General features: G+C 33.1%; 1 protein-coding gene across 12 annotated transcripts in view; it reads right to left on the bottom strand.

The window, feature by feature from the left end:
* Window positions 1-1,081: 1,081 nt before the first annotated feature.
* LOC127732899 (uncharacterized) overlaps window positions 1,082-21,551 on the bottom strand; it is a 34,585-nt gene continuing 14,115 nt past the window's right edge. For 2 of the 12 annotated variants that reach the window (XM_052242107.1, XM_052242106.1), the window contains exons 2-3: window positions 7,440-9,992; window positions 1,082-5,833 (exon numbers count right to left, since the gene is read on the bottom strand). In XM_052242107.1, coding sequence (XP_052098067.1) covers window positions 5,778-5,833; window positions 7,440-9,990 — 2,607 coding nt within the window. In that variant the 5' untranslated portion in view covers window positions 9,991-9,992 and the 3' untranslated portion in view covers window positions 1,082-5,777. The remainder of the gene's footprint in view (window positions 5,834-7,439; window positions 9,993-21,551) is intronic. The other 10 variants (XR_007996502.1, XR_007996500.1, XR_007996503.1 and 7 more) reach the window with 10 other exon arrangements.

Here is a 21,551-nt window from a genome sequence, read left to right as displayed (position 1 = left end):
TTTCTGTATTATCGGGTAATTCATGTTTTTTGAAGCATTTGTTGTAAATAATAATATGAGAATATAATCATTTGACATGCATACAATGTGCATTTATCTATCCCAGGATTAAATTACCTTAGCTGTGTTACGCAAAACTTTTAGGAATATTGGGTCCTCCATGCTCTTCAACTTCCTACTTTATTTGGCCTTTTACACTTTTATTATTCGAGCTTCACTGATCAGTCTTTTGAAGACGAATCGCGCATCTGGCGTACATAATTGTAATCCTGATATCTATGATGAGTTTATTCTTTTATTTGTCTTTATTAATATTACTTTTACTGTTAAGTCTGTTTTTTGAGATATCCATTTTGCATGACTCTGTGCTTATGTATCCCGTCATACTTTGAACGACAAAATTATTTTATTTAAAAATATTCCTTTTACTGTTAAGTCTGTTTTTTGTGATATACATTTGACGTGACTCTGTACTTATGTATCCCGTCATATTTTGAACGACACAATTATTTTATGTCTACCTGTGCGAATTTCAAACGCGCGATTTTACGCTAGTACTTAAAACCTTCCATCCTTTATGGGTGGATTTTACATAGATAAATAAAATCGTATAATATAAGCAAAATGAGGATGTTAAATTTGATGTATGCCTTTTTGTGCTTCTTCGTTACATTTTTTTTGCTTTTATAGTGATTGAGATGATAACACAATGTTGACTGCTGTACCCCTCTTTTTGACAATTTTACCTATTGTGTCTGTTTGTTTTGTTCACGCATCGTTGTCAATATAATGGAATTTGATGCGACTGTCATACAAGTGAGAGGTTAAGCTAGCTATAAAACCAGGTTCAATCCACCATTTTCTACATAAGAAAATGCCTGTACCAAGTCAGGAATATGACAGTTGTTATCCATTCGTTTGACGTGTTTGAACTTTTGATTTTGCCATTTGATTGGGGACTTTCCTTTTTGGGTTTTCCTCGGAGTTCAGTATTTTTGTGATTTTACTTTTTATTTATCTTATGTTGAATACTGATTTATAGTTGACTTATTTTGAGGACCTTGGAAAGATTAGCCTTGACTAATAAGGCGAACTTCTTTAATAAAAAATATCTATTTGTTTATCTATTACGTTATTCTTCAGAACAGTCAAAGTACATCAATCTGCTAGAAAAAAATATTCTTTATAGAAATTTAAAAAAGCTAAAAAATAAAATAAAATAGAAATGACATTTAAAACAAGCCAAAAAAAGAAACCAAGCAACAACATATTATTATTAATACTTAAAAAACAAAAAGAAACTTTGTCATTTAGTTGATTAAAACAGCTCCCACTGATGCCACATTTTATACAACATTACATTGATAGATTGGTTGATTGATGGTTGCATATAGGATTATCACAAAATTGCATAATAAGTTAAGTTGGATAATAATTAGTGTTGTCAACGGTTAATCGGTTAACCGTCGGAAAGACCTAATATCGATACCAAAATCGCTAACCGGTTAACCGTCGGAAAGACCTAATATCGAATACCAAAATCGCTAACCGGTTTACCGTCGGAAAGACCTAATATCGATACCAAAATCGCTAACCGGTTAACCGTCGGAAAGACCTAATATCGATACCAAAATCGCTAACCGGTTAACCGGTTAACCGTCGGAAAAACCGAATATCCAATACCAAAATCGCTAACCGGTTAACCGGCCCTTTTTTCATTACTGATAGATTTGATATAAATGTGTATTGAAATCTTTAATCAATTTTTAAAATGATAGTCGTGCTAATTAATTTGACAGATCAACTGTCCATTATATTGATTCCTATTGTTAACCTTGAAAACACTCAAAAGCCAAAAACAACTTGTCTATCAGCTCCTGGCAATATCTAAAGTAAACATAATTAACGTACATGTATTTTGAACAGTTGTAAGCTGAATACATTTTAAGAATAACTTCATTATTTTACTTTTACCTACATGTAAATATGCCATCTCAATCTTCTTAGGCTTTGTCCTACTTTAAACGGAATGCCCACTCAAGAATGGTAAAATGCAAATTATGTGAATGTAATTAATATATAATACTGTGTGGTATGAGTGACACGATTAATCATCTCAAACTGAAACACTCCACAGAATTTTACTGAGACACCAGAGAAATTGAAACAATCACCGGTTATAGACTTTGTCAATTTCCCTTATAATGATAGTAAATGACAAAATATTTTCATGTCAAATATAGATTAGACTTTTTCAATTTGCCGAGATCAAGACGATTTTCAACTTCTCAATCTTAAGTTATTACAAATGCCATCGTAGATATGGCAGTATTGGATTATTAAAGATATAACTTCACCAGGACAAACCGTGCATTTATAGAGGACTGAAGACCTTTGAAACATCAACTTAAGTATCGGTTAACCGGTTAATCGGTCGAAAGATTTCCCGAGTAACCGGTTAGTAAAAACTGTTGAATTTGACAACACTAATAATAATATAGTAAAATAGTAAAAAGTAAACAATGTATGCTCTTAAATCATGTACCAAATACTGGAAAAGGAAAAATAGTAACTTTCTCGCTATTTTACATTAAATACTATCATATAAAAACCTCTGTCCACCATGGACGTAGTTACGGATTTTAATGTGTGTATCACGTGATTTTCTGAAATAACATCCCTCATGTACTCTCTAAATAAAAAGTTTAAAAAGTCAAATAAAAAGAACACCAAGTTTTCATGAACAGTAAAAAAGATTAACTGTCTCAAATTGCGAGAAACTTAAAAATTGCCTTAATAAATTTGGGATTGCTTGACTTGTTATCGCAACATTGTCGTAGGCAAGGCAATGGATATATCAATATTTTATTGCAAATAGCCAACACTTGATTGTATGTTTTTCCTTCATATAAATAAGAAGATGTGGTATCAGTGCCAATGAGACAACTCTCACTCCAGTCAAAATGTATAAAAAGTCATAGAACATATTTGATTTGGAACATACACACCTAGTATGGAACAAAACACAATCCTTTTCAGAAATACCCATAGTTGTATACATCATACAAAACTATTTTTTGATTAATATTACTGTAACTTGAAATATACGCGTTTCAAACTGTTATTGTTTAAGCATTATTTTTTTTTACAATTGTCCTTCTAATAACATAGTGCGCATTTGAATCATAAAGCATTCAGTATAATAAAAAAACATACTGCCCTTGGATGAAGGAATTAGGGTTATTAACATTCTCGGTGAAAAAATTATCACCCGCGACTTTGTCTTAGGTGATAAATTTCCCCTCGTGTGTTAATCTACCCTAACACCTTCATCCAGGGGCAATACGTTTATAATAACGTTTTCCCAATCTTAATGTTTTGTTTTTTAAGACAATAAAAGCTAAACTTAAATTGTTGGATTCAACACATATCTTTTAAAGTATTTCAAAGGAATATTAGTGGACTTTTTGTAGACCATGTATACCACATCCTCTAAAACTATCTAAATGCATATGATTATACTAAATAATGAATTATCATAATCAATATGACTTCAAAAAATCTTAATATGTAAATACATAAATATTGTTAGGAAAGCGCACACAATTAATCTTAAAAGTAAAACAAACATGACAAACGGTAATTAAGACTAAGCATGATAAAAAGTACAAAAAAATTAGTAACATGTCATTCTAATTACCCATCGTGATGACCCCTTAATTACACAAAAGTCACGAAAAACAGGTTACAACACAAGTCAGTGATTTATTATCACAGCAGAAGCATTTAACATTCAAAAACATATTTTTCTGTCATATATATATATAGATAATTTATTTCTATATTTCTATAGAGGGTGGTAACCAATATTTTATTATTGTCAAAATATACATGTTTGAAAAAAAAAATCGGATCCGTCAAGATAAAACGTCATCTACGAAGAATACATATATATAAAAGTACGAAACCTATTTATTTTATTATTTTGAATATGTTAATACACGTCCAAGGAACACAATAAAAATTAATATCTTTATGAGGTAGAATTTAATAAATAACCATGAAATCTGAGACTAGATTATAGTTGACATGTCTCCGAAAATTAAAGATAAAAGAGTAAGCATTCAAGCTTGGTGTTTTTAATATTGATTTACTGTAAGGACAATGGTTCTGTATGCAAATGCTTCTACGTCAAAAAAGAAAAGTAATTTTAAAATTCTTTTGTTAACATGATGTCATTTTAATTATCTGAAGTGGATGCGACTTCGAAACCAGTTGTTTTTAAATACTGTTTCAAGTCAATAACAGCATTGTTGTCAACCTGTATTAAAATGAACTTGCTTACACGTAGAAATACAAGCATTAACGAATATATATGCTAGCATAGCATTAATAATTAATAAATGCCTTTGTTAGTCTTGTATTATTTTTAATTTTAGTTTCTTGTGTACAATTTGGAGTTTAGTATGGCGTTCATTATCACTGAACTAGTATATATATTTGTTTAGGGGCCAGCTGAAGGACGCCTCCGGGTGCGGGAATTTCTCGCTGCATTGAAGACCTGTTGGTGACCTTCTGCTGTTGTCTGTTCTATGGTCGGGTTGTTGTCTCTTTGACACATTCCCCATTTCCATTCTCAATTTTATTTCTCATAGTTGAGAAGTTCTATTCTTGATGTTCCCTTCATAGAAAGTATATACTGAACACCCTCTTACTTTAATATAGAAGAAGGTCTTTCTACTTTAATATGTTCATTATTTGTGTATTGATTAATGTAAATTCCAACAAACAATTGTTAAAACATTTACAACAAAACAGCATAGCAAACATTTACAATATATTGATACAAAACATAATAAATTGGCAGGCAGGCAAGTATTGCTTAATTAAACATTTCTTCCAATTATTCACTAATAAAAAAGCAATGCAAATTGCAAATATTGACAAACTGATCATACAAACAATAAAAAAATAATGCCCAATACTTAACTCAAATATAAAAAAGGTTAAAAAGCATACACGAGACACCAAATACGGAACATGTAAAACGTTCGTCGTTTTAATCTTTAAAAAAGAAGTGTGCATATTAATTTTTGAACATACGATTTTACGAAGTTTTGACCAGACATGGTAAATGGTAGATTCGAAGAGAAAAAAGCAAAAGATGAGAAACTGAAGAATAAGATACTATGGAGGAAGACACAATGGGTAAAATATTGATTTTAAGCAAAGCCAAGATAATCTAGAAATTTGAACAGAATATTAGCTTGTATATTAATAAAATAATACACAAATGTTCTGAATATTCTGTAAGGGCTTGTGACATTGACATTGGATCCAGTGACATATTCTATTTATTTTGAAATGCCTCAGTGTTTTATCTGTTGTTTGTTCTTTTGTGTACAGTTCATTCATCTTGAAAAGCTGCGAGTTGTCAATTTCCGTATACAAAAATGTCTTTGTCCAAATGAGGATGTGTTTTGCTTTGATTGTTATGAGAATGTGGTGTTTCATATTGCTTATCGAGCTATAGGACCGGAAGACAACACATAATCCTATTTAATTGTTTCTCTCTGTCATAGTATGTATTGAAAGGAACAAGGTTTTTGTTAATTTCCTAAACAAATTTGATTTTGTATTCATAGTTGAAATCATGTTAACCAGTAATCATTCAGGACTATGTATTTTCAGTGATCTGCAAATAAAACACTGCAAGATGAATGACATCTACCATTTTGGAATTTCCCGTCACTTCAGTTTCCCTTAATGAAAGGCAACTATGATCCGTTATCATCGAGAATTATAACATTGTCTTCCCTGCCAGGAGAACTCTCTGCAAAATGAAACAAATTACATGCTATATCTGGAAACATTTGAATGAATTAAATATAATTTTACGAGACAGAATTGAGTATAAAAAGGGAAAAAAAAAACATTTCTCTATCAAGCTCAACAGTATTCATGTAAATCAACATGGAGAGCAAGTACTGCTTACTCTTGCGGAGAACTTGAGTGCATCTCCGGTTTTTAATGGGGTTCGTGTTGCTCAACTGTTAAAAAAATTAAAATTGACCATTGTAAATTGTACCATCCCTTTTTCCTTGCTTTCTTACAAATGAATCTTACTCTTTATGTCATATATGAGCAAATGCATGTAATCAGTATTTTCCATATATTTGATTTCCTTAAGTTAAAATGGTAAAATATCATTTCTTTTTTGTGTATCCATGGCAACAATTTGCATTTATTTGCTATAAAATATTGCAAAAAGGGGGCGAAGATGTCATATAATTCCCTAAAATTTTGCCAAAAGTAGAATTTCAATCCTTTGGAGTGATACCTTTCCTGAAACTATGTACATGTATCTATCAAAGAATCAAATAAAAATCATTTGTTTTTCATCTCATTTTTTTGGTAAAATAGCGTCAAACAGTTTGTGAGGAAAAATGTTTGTAAAGATTACAATACTTTCTGGACCTATGACTGGTCCGGATTTAAAAAATACGGAGTGTCAATCGATAATAGCCCAGAAACATGTAAAAAACAATCATTATTTCAAAATGGAAAATCACAGTCCTACAATGTAACTGTGTATTGCTACCATTAGCTTTCTAATTAGTGGGTTTTTTTTATCTTTTTGTCGTTTTTTGTTTTTGCGTTATAGCAGAGTAAAGCCAAATATAATGTCCAACTGTTGAAGGTAGTTATGATCTTATGAAACTATTATCTTTTACATAAACAAAATATGTGATGATCTATTACAAATGGGTGAAATACTAACAAAAAATGTTGTCAATACTTTAAAAAGCAAATAAAAGAAGTTTCTGTTCAAATACTTATGAATGCAATGTCTAAAAAATCAATCCTAAGGAATATTTTTTAAAAAGTCTAAGTTATTATTTCCTTTGTTTTTATGGGGTTTCCCTTAAAGGCCTTTAAATATTTACATGAATACACATCATTTGAAGTTATACTTCCTAATAAATTCTTCTTTCCTGGTTTATGACGTATCTGGCATGCGATTTATGACTGGATTTTACTTGTCATGAGCAAAAATCTGCTTACCATTATTATTATCTGAAAATTACAAGGTTCAAATGGTTTCTGCCATCTGGTACCCCTTAGCTCACCAATAAAGAGAGCAGAGTGCCGTACGAATTTAAATGTGTGGTAGCAGATAATGGAAAATTTTAAAACATTCCTATAATATAAGGATATGGTATGATTGCCAATGAGAAAACCATCCGCAATAGTTCGAATACCATAGATGTAAACGGATATCTGTCCCCGTACAGCTTTCGACAATTAATTCTACATTTTTTTTCTTTCTGTCTACTGTTGTCATATATATTTGTGACATTTCGAGTCTTATAGGTACGTTTCCTGTCTTAACTTGAGTAGCCTGTCTCGCAATTGAATTAGTATGTGTTTAAACTTACCTTTGCATGCGGGAACATTGTGATCTAAAGCAGGACGAGTATTAAACCTTCTTCCTCTTCTCAAATATTGAGGCATGCTAGATACATCTGGTATAGGAAGAAGGCATCTTGGATTTTGATGAGGGTAGTAATGTGGAGAATATCCATTCAAAACTTCAGTAAGCTGGGGAAACAACTTTTCGAACGCTGTGAGTTCTATCATCTTGTTACATTTTAGAACTTTCACCGGTAATTGATAGTATTCTATAAAAGCTTGCTCCTCTAATTCAGTACAGGTAACAGTTAATAACACGTTTTCAATTGTAAACAGAAATTCGCTAACCGGTGTGTTACCATAATAAAGTTTACAAACCGCTTCAACTAAACAAAACTTTCCCGATCTTCCTGGGTTATTCAAATGAAGACATGAAATATTTTTACCACCAAACCAAACGCCTTTGATGCACGAAATGAACTCTCTGACTGCTTGCTTTTGCTTCATTTGGTAACTGGTTTCCAGTTGTGTGTTGGTATCTGGTGTTTTTGAATTAGACTGCGAACTATTTCTTGACCTTATCATTGATTGTTCATTCTTTCTACATTCTATTGATTCTGTATATTCTGCATTTGATTGGCATATATTCTTCGTCATGTCGCATGGTTTTTTAGGCAAGTTACATGTTTGTTCACAAATATTGTAATTATCTGTCGAACTATGACCAAATTGAGAAGATGATTGTCGAAAATCTGAAGTCAATATCATGTTGCCACCGCTCGGTGACAAGCCCATTTCTTTCGGCGCAATACAATGTACTTGCATTACGTTATTTTTATCAAAATCTATTGCTCGGGGTTTTGTAGTTTTCTGTTGAGTAGGATTCACTTGTTTAGCTTCTGGGATACTTTGAGGCGTTGGAGTAATATTTTGAATATTTATTCCGTAATTTACATTAATATTCTGGCCTGGTGTAAATGCATTTAAAATTGTTTTCTGCAGAATCGGTTGTCCAGTGTGTGCCCTTGGTGGTGCAATTTGAGTATTCCGTGCAAAATTAAACAAAGAGTTATGATGTAATTGAGTATTGTTGTTTGGATTTCTTGTCGCACTGAATGGATTTGGAGCACGGTTTTGTGGCACAATAGTAACATTAGGTGATCCAAATCGAACATTAGATGGGAATCTGTTATATCTAAATGTAACTGGTGGATGCATATATTCCTGGTCGTACTCCATGTGCGCCGCATAAGGTGCAGATGTTTCTGGTGAAAATTCTGAAAAAGAATTCGGTGAGTCAGTTTGATGCGTATTGATTTTTAAACCTTCTGTTATAGGTTCTTCCGTAGATAAGTATTGTGCATGGTTTAACGGATCTTTCTCCGGAAGATCGTACACCTGTACATCACAAAAGTTTTGGATTTCTTTTATTGAAACAATTCGTGTTGATGGTTTAAACGTAAATTTAAAACCTTCCGCAGAACATCTTCTATTTAGCTCATCACATTCGTTGTCAGTGGGTGGCACACCTTCTGATGGCACGCTAATAGAAGCGGCATGTGTGAGCACTGCTAGAGGTAAAAATTTTATTTCCGACCTGCATACATATGGAATAATTGTGTTGTTGATTTGCACCCATCCGGATTTGATCGATCTACGCTTTCGTTTGTTGCTATCACAGGGCAGATGACAACAATCTGGGTATGTTTTTTGAACCACTGAATAAAATCCCATGAATTCTGATAGGAGTACCACTACATCCTCTTGATTAAACAATGGAATTTCTAGTTTGCCTTTACTTTGCATTTGGTATAATTGGTTAAAAACTCTACATTCATTTGGTTTGATGAATGAACTTGTTAAAGGTTCCCTGTTGGCTAATTCTTTCGGGAAAAAGTTTGGATACTTTTTCAATAGTTTTTGCTCTAGTAAACGGACACAAACATATCTTTTGTTATCTGCTCGAAAGATATAAGGAATATAAACTTTATCAATTAAAGTCCACCCAAACAATCCCTCCATTGGTTCGGATTCTTGTACATTCACAGTTTTCGGATCATTAAAACTTGCATTTGTAATATCATTGAAATTGTCCGGATGGTCATGCATGGGATTTGATGGTTGTGTGTTCATATATCCAATATGGCGATCTTCTAAATTATCCATGTCGTTAGAATTTGGAAATTGATCATTTTCTGTATTGTATATCTGTTTATCAAATGATTGGTTTGAATAATGATGAAATACAAACGGTTTGTATCTACTGTGTTTTGGCTGTGCTAAATTTCCCCTTTTTGCAGAACCTTGTTGCAGTCTGTGCTGCATTTGTGCGATTCGTTTAGGTAACGCATGTGACATTTCTCTGTGTTTTGGTGAGGTATGTAATGTGCTTTCAGACATTGCCAAATCATTTTGTTTGGTTTCAATTTGTTTTTGACAATAAATGTTTGATACTTCAGTCTTTTCCATAAAATGCTCATCAGTACAATTTGTATTGTACAAGTTCCTTGTGTTTTGATAAGATCCATATTGGCATGACTTGTATTCTTGTTCTTTTGGCTCTTCTTTAACTTGCATTTCTGTAACATATAGAAAACGATTAAATTATTGATTGTTGTTTACTCAACGTCAAGTGTCAAATATCTTAAACGTGCACAGACTCTCTTCTAACATCCAGCATCAAATAAAACGACAAGTTTTCGACCGGACAATGTTGTTTATTTATACAACACGTATCGATAAACGGATTTGAGCATGGGTCTTACTTTTGGAGGTATAAGACCAGGATGCACAATTTTTTTACTACAGTCAATGGAATAATATATGAGCTGCGTCGGAGAGAAATCAACCTTATTCAAAAGGATATTAATACATCTGTTAACCTATTCCGGGTTGGAAAAATCTCTATGGAAAGTCTGAAACTGTTTTAAAATTGAGTTTTTATAAGGAAATCTACAAAACAGACCAAAATTCATCTTGTATTTCGTATTAGAATGTTCCAAAATCAATGAAAGTCCTATACATGTAAATGTATACGTGCACTTACGTATGGTAGATTTCTATCCAACGCAGCTCATATATTGATTCAAATTAACAAGAAAGCAGAGATCATAAATAAGAAAAGTTAAATAAATAACATACTACGGAACTAAAAAAAAAATATAGAATCAAAAACCCTAAGAAAGGATAGTTATCACTCACAAATCTATCACACAGAAAACTGATGACTGAGCAAAACAAACCCTTTACTAGCAAAAAACAAGGATTAAACTTAAGTCTATTAAAAAAAAGTTAACAGTTTACGGTGGTCTTAAAAATAAACAACATTGTATCCTACTTCGTGTATATTTCCTTCCATTGACGTTACACAAGTGTCCTATCTGTAAAATTCCATTCTACAAAACGCCCTAAAGTGTTACATTCAACACATTCAAATAAATAAACACATGGTTTTAGACATATTTATTCCAAAATAATTATTATTAATAATAAAAAAAGAGGTTTTTACATGATAAAGTTTTGAATGTTAACCAAACACTTTAAAAATAACTTGTGAATATTCAGGAATACCTAAATCAAAAACTGCATAATTTCCTTTTTCCTGTATCCATAAGAGTTTTATATAAGTGTTTATTATAGCAAATCCTGAACTTGAACTTAATTGGTGTTCAGTTTGAAATGTGCCCTTTAATGTCGAGAGCATTTTCGTGGTCTTGTTTCTACTTCCGTCTTTAAGTTGACTCAGAGTGTATTTTTTTCGACTTATTATTCTAAGCTTTTCTTTTTCAAAATATGTTGTTGTTTATAAAATCTCATTTATACATTAAAACATTTGTGTTTATCTATTTGAATTTATTTAAAGACAAAAAGACAAACAATAGTATACATAGCCGGAGTATGATGTCAGGTGCTATGGAAGGTAAGCACACCTTTCTCTACTCGTGGCATTTATTACGTACATTAAGAGAGGATGAAACTTGCTTTCCAATTCTGTGCAACAGAAATATAAAGGAATCATTGCCGCCATACATATGCCAACCGATAACATATTAGGATCATTGCCGCCAAACATATGCCAACCAATAACATATTAGGAATCATTGCCGCCATACATATGCCAACCAATAACATATTAGGAATCATTGCCGCCATACATATGCCAACCAATAACATATTAGGAATCATTGCTGCCATACATATGCCAACCAATAACATATTAGGAATCATTGCCGCCATACATATGCCAACCAATAACATATTAGGAATCATTGCCGCCATACATATGCCAACCAATAACATATTAGGAATCATTGCTGCCATACATATGCCAACCGATAACAAAACAGGAATCATTGCCGCCATACATATGCCAACCGATAACATATTAGGATCATTGCCGCCAAACATATGCCAACCAATAACATATTAGGAATCATTGCTGCCATACATATGCCAACCGATAACAAATCAGGAATCATTGCCGCCATACATATGCCAACCGATAACATATTAGGAATCATTGCCACCATACATATGCCAACCGATCCACACAGTAGTATTTGACCAATACATATTAACAGTTAACTCTTGCGGTCAAGCTTCCAGATTCTGGACTCCCTGATGCCGTTCATAAATCCTCTCGTGTGCTTGAGGCCAAAATATTTGAAAATCCAAAACATAATGCAAAAATTAAAAGAAACAAAAAAAAAAAAAAAAAAAAAACGTAACGCAAAGCCAAACTCGGAAAAATGATAAGAGCTATGCTATGCATGAGAAAGATACATTCCTTACTCTAAAATTATTTCCAAATTTTATAACATCAAGTTTCACAAAAAGTTTTTCCTTTTTCATTAACGTATCGAAATACTTGCTACTGGGTTGATAATACCCTCAGAGACCAACAGTCAACAACCAGAGGTAACGAGCCAGTAGTAAAACATTAACGGTACCAATGTTACTACAACAGATACGCAATTTGACAATTAATGTCTCTTTAGAGATCCTCGAGGCTGAAATACTTGAAAATACATAAGATAATGCAAACATTGAACAGCGGATAACACCACAAAGGGCCAAAAGTTAATCCAAACCTGAACGAGAATCAGAGATATATGGGAGAAAGATACATTCCTTAATCTAAAATTATTTCCAAACATTTTTGACAGCAAATTCCAATAAAACGATATCAGTATTTTAAAACCAGATGTGCATTTCGACAATTAATGTTGTTTTCTGCTCTTTGGTCGGGTTGTTGTCTCTTTGACACATTCCCCATTTCCATTCTCAATTTTATTCGTCGGCGATGCTAGTGACTAACATACATGAAAATTAAAAATAATAGAAAAATTTCTAAGAGCGGATAAATAGAGAAAGTATCAAATGTATAGCCGAACCTGGACAAAAAAGAGGGGCGAAAGATACCAGAGGGACATTCAAACTCATAAATCGAAAATAAACTGACAACGCCATGGCTAAAAAAGAAAAAGACAAACAGACAAATAATAGTACACAAAACACAACATAGAAAACTAAAGACTAAGCAACACGAACCCCACCCAAAACTGGGGGTGATCTCAGGTGCTCCGGACGGGTAAGCAGATCCTACTCCACATGTGGCAACCGTTGTGTTGCTCATGTTAGTACAAACTAGTCTAGACAAAATAGTCTAATTCAGTAGGTCACATTCGCTAAAAGACAAAGCATCAGAGCTATGCGTGAGGGAAATGCACTCATTAATTTAAAATTATTTTCAAATTTTTATAACACCAAAATTCAATATAAAGATATCCGTACGAACAATAGCATTACACTAATTACAATCATTATTGATATATTAAACAATTAGAAAAAAACAAGTTTTATTCCGATTGCTCAAGAAATTTCTAAGAAGAATATGAAAATTGAAGCTCCCATACGGTGAAATACGTTGTAACTGAAATGGCTTCATTGAAGTCACGACGTTACTCAAAAAAATCGACATTGAAGTCATGAAGTTACTCAATCAATACGACATTAAAGTCTATATATATTCACAAATTAGAATTTCACAAATAAAACTATTAAAAGAAATAAAATCTTACCTGACAATGAAAATGCTTATGAAGCGCGTGTCCTACTTTAATAATAAGTTCAAGTGTCTTTGTATAAAAAGTGTATTCATGTTTCAAACTGTTACATATTTATCGTTTGACCCACAACTTTAAAAGAAGACGATGAATGGGTGTTAATAATTTCAGTGCTCCTCATAAGATGCACTTAAAGTGACTGCATTTGCTTTAATGCCTATATTTACTAACATTATTTCAGTCATTCATTTGAAATACAGGATTGATTTATAATAAAATATTAAGTTTTTAAACGTTGTCTCGTATTAACCATGAAATGATATGTATCCAACTAGTAAAAAATTAGAAATAGATTACATATCCGTTGAGGTAAAATAATACTAGATGGAAGACATCCTCTACAGTCAATCTAAATGGGTTATGTCGCAGATTTCTTTTTTACATTTTGCATTCAACTTTGAACTATTAATCGGAAAGCAATGACTATATATATATATATACCTGTTAGTCAAATGCGTTTTGTTAAAATATAATTTTCACTTTTTGGTCTTTTGAAAAATGTTGTTTGTGCTGTATTTAGACCCCTCTACCAAGAAATTTGTTTTACATGCACACGTATAAAAATTGCGGTTTTTATCCAACGCAATCATATGTTTGAACGTTGTTTTCAATTTAGACTTTTTATATATTGTTTGGCTGATGTTTAGACGAGTTGTATATACAGAATGTACACAGCCATGTATCACCATCACTGCTGGTGATCCGATGGATAAATCTGTTGTAGAGTTGTCACTGGTTCAGACGTACTTATAAATATAATTATTTCTGTGACTTTATCTTGCATTAATTTGTAGGATCCTTTACAATAGATATTTCAGCTGATCTGTAACAATTCCATCTTCATGCCTTATATATCATGTACTGTATTACGACGCTAGATTAAAACTGACGAGGAAAGGTAACACCCGGCCACCGAAAGCTTTATTTTGAAGCCTAGGTGGTCGTGTGGTCTAGCGCGTCGGATACAGTGCAGGCGATTTGGTGTCACGATATCTCAGTAGCATGAGTTCGAATCCCGGCGAGGGAAGAACAAATAAATTGCGAAATCAAATTTACAGATCTAACATTATTGGGCTGATGTTTAGACGAGTTACTCTCTAAATATCAGCACAACAATGTTAAATCTGCAAATTTGCGGAAGCAAATTTTTTTCTACACTCGCTGGGATTCGATCTCATGCTATTGGGATATCGAGACAACACCGCCTGCATTGTGTACAGCGCTCTAGACCACTCGGCCACCTAGACTGAACTAATAATTCATCATTCGGTGGCCTAGTGTTACTTTTCCTCGTCAGTAGAATATAAAGTTGTAACACTGTACATGATATATGGAATTGATCGCAGATTAGCTAAATATCTATCGTAAAGGATCGTAAGATACAGTCACAGAAATAATTATTTTGATAAGTACGTCTAAACAAGTGACAACTCTACGACAGATCCATCCATTGAATCCATTGGATCACCAGTAAAGGTGATACACGGCTGAAAACACATTTTATATTCATAATTACTCTAAATATATATGTATACCATCTTTTCCGCAAGTTTATTGTTTTCTGTTTGGTATATTATTAATAAATTAAGATCCATTTTTACATCTGGTGATCTGTTTATTTGGCAATCGCCATGGCAGTCAGCAGGGTTTAAGAACATCCGTTGTTCGACCTGCTAGTCAAATGCGTTTTGTTAAAATATACTTTTTCACTTTTTTGGTCTTTTGGAAAATGTTGTTTGTGCTGTATTTAGACCACTCTACCAAGAAATTTGTTTTGCATGCACACGTATAAAAATTGCGGTTTTTATCCAACGCAATCATAGGTTTGAACGTTGTTTTCAATTTAGACTTGTTTTTATAATATATATATATATAGTTCGTCTCAAATTTAGCCCAACAATGTTAGATCTTCAAATTTGCGTCAGCAAATTTTTGTTCTTCCCTCAGCGGGATTCGAACACATGCTTCTGTTATATCGTGGCAACACCGCCTGCACAGTGTCCAGCGCCCTAGACCACTCGACCACCTATGCTACATAAAAATAAAGCTTTCGTTGGTCGGTGTAATACCTTTCCTCCTCGGCTTTGTCTAGGGTTGTAACACAGTACATGATGTATAGTGGCAAGTAGATAATGTACTTTTCAAATTGATGTGGCGGCATGGTAAATAATTTTATCATCCTTTACGACAGACAAAATAGCTGATCTGAAAAGTACACCATCTACTTGCCACTATACATCATGTATTGTGTCACAACCCTAAATATCCGATTGTATCCTCATCTATGTGACCGTCATTGTGCATGGTTTGTAACGCAGTAATAATTTTGGAACTTTCCGAGTTTAGTTCCAAAATTACTGCTGCGTTACAAAGCATGCACAATGACGGTCACATAGATGAGGATACAATCGGATATTTAAAACCAGAGAACGCCAAGCCTGGTCGATTGTATCTTCTTCAAAAAATACACAAGGTTAACAACCCTGGTAGACCCATTGTACCCGCAAACGGCCACCCGACTGAGACAATCTCGGAATTCGTAGACTTCCATTTAAGATCTCATGAAGAAAATCTTCCTTCTCACATTCAAGACACCACAGATTACCTTCGTAAAATGGAATCCATGAACCATCTTCCTCCGGAAACTCTCCTTGTCACTTTGGATGTAACCTCATTGTATACCAACATATCTCATGATGACGGAATACAATCGTGCAAGGAAATATAGGACTCGCGCAACATTTTAGAACTACCCACCGAATGTTTAGTCCAGCTGCTTACTCTGGTTCTGAAATGCAACAATTTCACCTTCAATGGTGAACACTACCTTCAGATAAACGGGACAGCGATGGGGACGAAAATGGCACCGTCTTACGCCAAAAATTTCACCTTCAATGGTGAACATCACCTGCAGATAAACGGGACAGCGATGGGGACGAAAATGTCACCGTCTTACGCCAATATTTTCATGGGCAAATAAGAGAAACAAATCATTTCAACATCTTTTTCTAAACCTCTGTCTTGGTTCCGTTTCATCGATGATGTTGACATGAAATGGATTGAATCCCAACAAAAACTGGATGATTTTGTCAAACATGCTAACAACGCCTACCAGTCAATTAAATTCATATATGAAATTTTCGACTCTAAAATATCTTTCTTGTACACAACTACTTCTACAAAGGACGGTGTCATATCAACAGACCTCTACTGTAAACATCAGTACCTTTCCCCCAAAGCTGTCACCCCAAACACTATACAAAAAGTATCCCGTACAGTCAAGCTCTCAGAGTAAAGCGGATTTGCTCCTCTGAGGGGGCTGTCACTAAACGGTTACAGGAACTTCGCGGATTTTTGACCAAACGAGGTTATAAGAAATGGGACATAGATAAGGGGTTTGCGCGTACTAACAATAACAGCCGCAATGACCTATTACAGTACAAACAAAAGAGGCGAAGCGAAATTGTTCTGTTTGTTTAACATACAATCCGTCTTTACTAACCTTCCCGTTTGATCCGTGTCAATTGTCAATTGTCAGATTATTGCCAAACACCCAAAATAATCCAAGACCTTTCCCAAACCTCATGTCTTAGCTTTTCGGAGACCAAAAAATCTGAAAGACTTATTTGTGAGAGCTGATGTCTTCTCTAATAAAATCTCTTAAACTGCAGGATGGTGCAAGTCGTGCGATGTCTGACTTGCCAACAAATACTGAATACTCAAACATTTACTTACCACTCCACTGGGTCCGTATGCACTATATATTGCAATGTAACTTGCAAAACCCAGAATGTTGTATACCTTCTTCAGTGTCGATGTGGCATGCAGTTTGTTGGCGAGACAGAACAGCCATTTAACAAACGCATGAATGGTCATCGAAATTACTTCACCTGCAAGCCCGACCTCCCCGTAAGTCGTCATTTGAGACCACCTGTACACGCCCAAGCTGATCTAAAAAAAACTTACCATCACTATCATAGACCACAACAAGAGTTGGTCACGGGCCGACAGACTTGCTCGGGAAAGTGTTTGGATAGGAAAGTTAAGGACAGTTTCCCAAGAGGGCATTAATGAAAAAAACATAGAATGAGTCCCTACCATCACTTGTTTCCTGTAACTCAGGCTTCAGTACAGGACTCTTACAGTTTTAAGGAATTTATTCCTCCTCCCAAACATCAATATTGAAAAAAATTACCAGCGTATTGATTCGTGATAATTTGTATAACGATCAAGATTAAGTGGTTGCAACAGCAAAACATACGAACAAACTGCATAAATCAGTGTTGCAATAGCTTAACTTAATAGTTCGATACGAAGCACAAAACTAGAGTCTCTAAAGAGCCTGTGTCGCTCACCTGCATCGTCAACAATGGCCACTTTTTAGTAAAAATCATCATAAAAGGGGAAGAACTCCATAAAGAGTTAACTGATAATTAAGTTCAGTCATGTTGACATATTTGTAAATCTTATCCTGCTGATAATTATTCCTTTTTAAAGTTTCTATTTATCTATTGAAGTTTTCAAGATAATATTCAAAAACTGCAAAAAAAATGTTAAAAAAAATTATCATTAAAGGGCAATAACTCCAATAATGAGTCGACTGAAGATTTTGGCCATATGGCTTATTTGCGGATCTTGTCTTGCTGATCATAAGTGCATTTTAAAGCTTCTATCTATATATTACAGTTTGCAAGATAATAGGCAGAAACGGGAAAAATCGTCATTAAAGGTCAAAAACTTCAATAAGGAGTCGACTAACAATTTCGGTCATTTGACTTATTTGTAGATCTTGTCTTGCTAGTCATTTTTGCTATTTAAAGTTTCGATCTATCTAATATAGTTTATAATAACATAAACGGTACCAATTTTTCTGCACCAGATGCGCATTTCGACAATAAATGTCTTTTCAGTGATGCTCGAGGCCAAAATATTTGAAGATCCAAAGCTTATTAAAAAGATGAAGAGCTATAAACCAAAAGGGACAAAAAAGTAAAGCCAAAGCCGGGCAAGGAATCAGAGATATGTGGGAAAAACGCAAAAAATAAATGTTAAAATCGTCATCATAGGGCAATAACTCTAAGAAGGCGTCGACTGAAGATTTCGGCCATTTGACTTACTTGTGGATCTTGTCTTGCTGATCATTTTTGCCATTTAAAGATTCTGTCTATCTATTATATTTTTCAAGATAATAGACAAACATTTTTTTAAAATGGTAAAATTTATCATTTAAGGGCAATAACTCCTAAAAGAAGTCGTCTGAAAGTTTTGACGTGAATGAACAATAGGTAGAGCTCAACATTCTGAACATTTTTACCCCTGTAAGATTTTCTCTATTTAATTCCACAATAAACATCCATTAAAAAGCATGCTCTCACCTTTAAACAAGGTAAAACATCCGATCAAGAAAATCGATATTCCACACATTTAAACCATGCAATTGATAAACGAGATGACAGTAGATAATTTATTTCGGATTAGTGTATCATATTATTATTGAACATTGTATTTAATTGTAAAAAAACAGTAGATAATTAATTTCGGATTAGTATGTCATATTATTATTGAACATTGTATTTAATTGTACTATTACTAATATAAAATATAAGAAAATACTACTTATCTATATGAAACCCTGTTCTTATAGATATTAACAATATCGGGGTACCTTACTGTTAAAGCTGTAGCGGTAAGGTCATTGTTAACAGCTTTAGTGCAATAAAACTTTATTCAAGTGTTAAAAAAAAAAAAAAAAAAGATTTTCTCTATTTATAGCGGTTTTCAAAACAATAGGCAAAACTTGCATTTTACCCCTATGTTCTATTTTTAGCCATGCCGGCCATCTCGGTTTGCAAGTGGGGTCATCGGACACATTTTTTTTTTCAAATCATATCCCAATGATGATTGTGGCCAAGTTTGGTTTAATTTGGCCGAGTAGTTTCAGAGGAGAAGATTTTTGTAAAAATTAACGGACGACGGACGCCAACTGATGAGAAAAGCTCACTTGGCCATTTAGGTCAGGTGAGCTAAAAACAACTAACATAAAAACAATAGGCACAAAGCACCGATATAAGAGTACTCGCAGTTAATGAACGCTATAACTAGTTCAAAGTCAATTACATTTAATACATAAATCATGTTCTCCCTAACTAAAATATCCATCAGTACACATCTAACAGATTTAGTATAAAAACGTCATAATCAGTCTGATTTCTAGATGACTTAACAGTTCTGATTGTCTAGATTACTTAACAGTTTTATGGAAAATGGTTGTATGTTATATTGAACTTGCCTTTTGTATCTTGTCTAATGGTTTACATGAAGAGAGTGAACCTGTTTTAATTACAAAATTAATTGTCAAAGGTCAAATTTGAGTTTTTGAATGAAGCCATTCAAGTTGTTTTGGATTGCTAGAGGGTATCTCCTAAATCAAACACGTACAAGGACCACGTGATTACATCATACGAAGAATTATTACTGGTCGCAGAATTAATTTATCTTGCATTTTCATGACATGGACAGGTAAAATACTTTCAAGAAAAATAATATGCGATGTCAAAATAGTCAGACCGCGTGAAATATTGTTTCAATAAATTGTTATGAAAAATATGTTGACGTAAAGAACCATTACAGATGGAAAACGTAAATAACTCATTATTCATTGTACCATTACATAATATAGAAAAATATTAGTAACACGTGCTATTTAAACGTTAAAAAAAACTAAAATCTTAGATAATAAACAGTTTTGGGATTTTAAACATGTAAACATCTGTGTTTCTAATCGATAAACAACCAGTGAAAATATTTAAATTTCTCAAAATAAAGTGAAATCATCCTTAACAATACTATTACTATATGTACATGTTCATTCCATTATAAAACCAATACGTAAATCACATGCAAAAAGACATAATAGTATTTTGATTTTAAACAGGAAAACGTTCCAGTAACGACCCTGTCCCTTTAATCTTTATGTCACATTTGGACTATTGACTTATTCCTCTTATTTGTTAGGTATCTCTCAAATTCATAAAAATGGTAACGCTCATCGTAAAAATGCATCTGTTAAATTAAAAACATCAGCCTAAAGTAGTACACAGTTAAATATTAATTAACCCAAGATCAATGAATGAAAAAAGCTCATAGTTTGAATCGAGGGGGGGGGGGGAGAAAAAAAATCAAATATTTACAGTTAAATAAACGAGATTACTATTATTAATTAAATCACATATCCCACAGTATTGAGAAGAATAAAAACCAACATATAAAAATGGTTTCCGTGCAGTCTTTTCTGAATTAATCTTCTTAGAGTATGCCCCAGGCCAAAAGTTTAGGAAACAAAATATCAGGCCAAAAGTTTAGGAAACAAAATATATAGATCACCAGACGCATTAATGTCCTAAACAGAATATTCAAAAGCGTGTCCATTTTGCCGAACAAATTACATCTTAGTTTTACTTCGAAAAGCAATCAATATTGAATGTTGATGTTAAGCAAATTTAATTCAAAAGTAGAATTAAATATCTTTATTATATATGATATTATGCACATATATTTAATAAATAGTATAAATCTGTTTTATTTGCAACAAGGTCAGGACAATTCCAATACATTTTTGGTTATGGATGTCATCGATGCAAATTTTTACAAAACTGTAACATATGTAAAAAATGGACAATAGCGTATCGAAATTATTTTCAACATTAAAGTATAGCACTGAAGTTTAAGTTGTGAATAAACATGATAAAATAAACAGGGAATACATAACAAATTAGGTTTATGATCCAGTATGGATATTAGTCCAAAGAATAATGAAAAAAGTAAGTATAAGAACTCACTCAATAAGATTACTTAACAAGATTTTATTGAATTCTAAAAATAGATATCAATAATAAGGAAGTATTGGCTCTGTCTGTTGAAAAAATACATATTATTGAAATATGTAATATATTTCTGTTATATTAATATTGCATGGCTACAAATCTTTTTAAAAAAACCCTCGTGGCGCATTGA

This window comes from Mytilus californianus, unplaced genomic scaffold (assembly GCF_021869535.1).
Source record: "Mytilus californianus isolate M0D057914Y unplaced genomic scaffold, xbMytCali1.0.p SCAF_3, whole genome shotgun sequence".
Taxonomy (NCBI): Eukaryota; Metazoa; Mollusca; class Bivalvia; order Mytilida; family Mytilidae; genus Mytilus; species Mytilus californianus.
The sequence above is the reverse complement of the archived record's forward strand: the minus strand, read 5'-3'. Positions and strand labels throughout refer to the sequence as shown.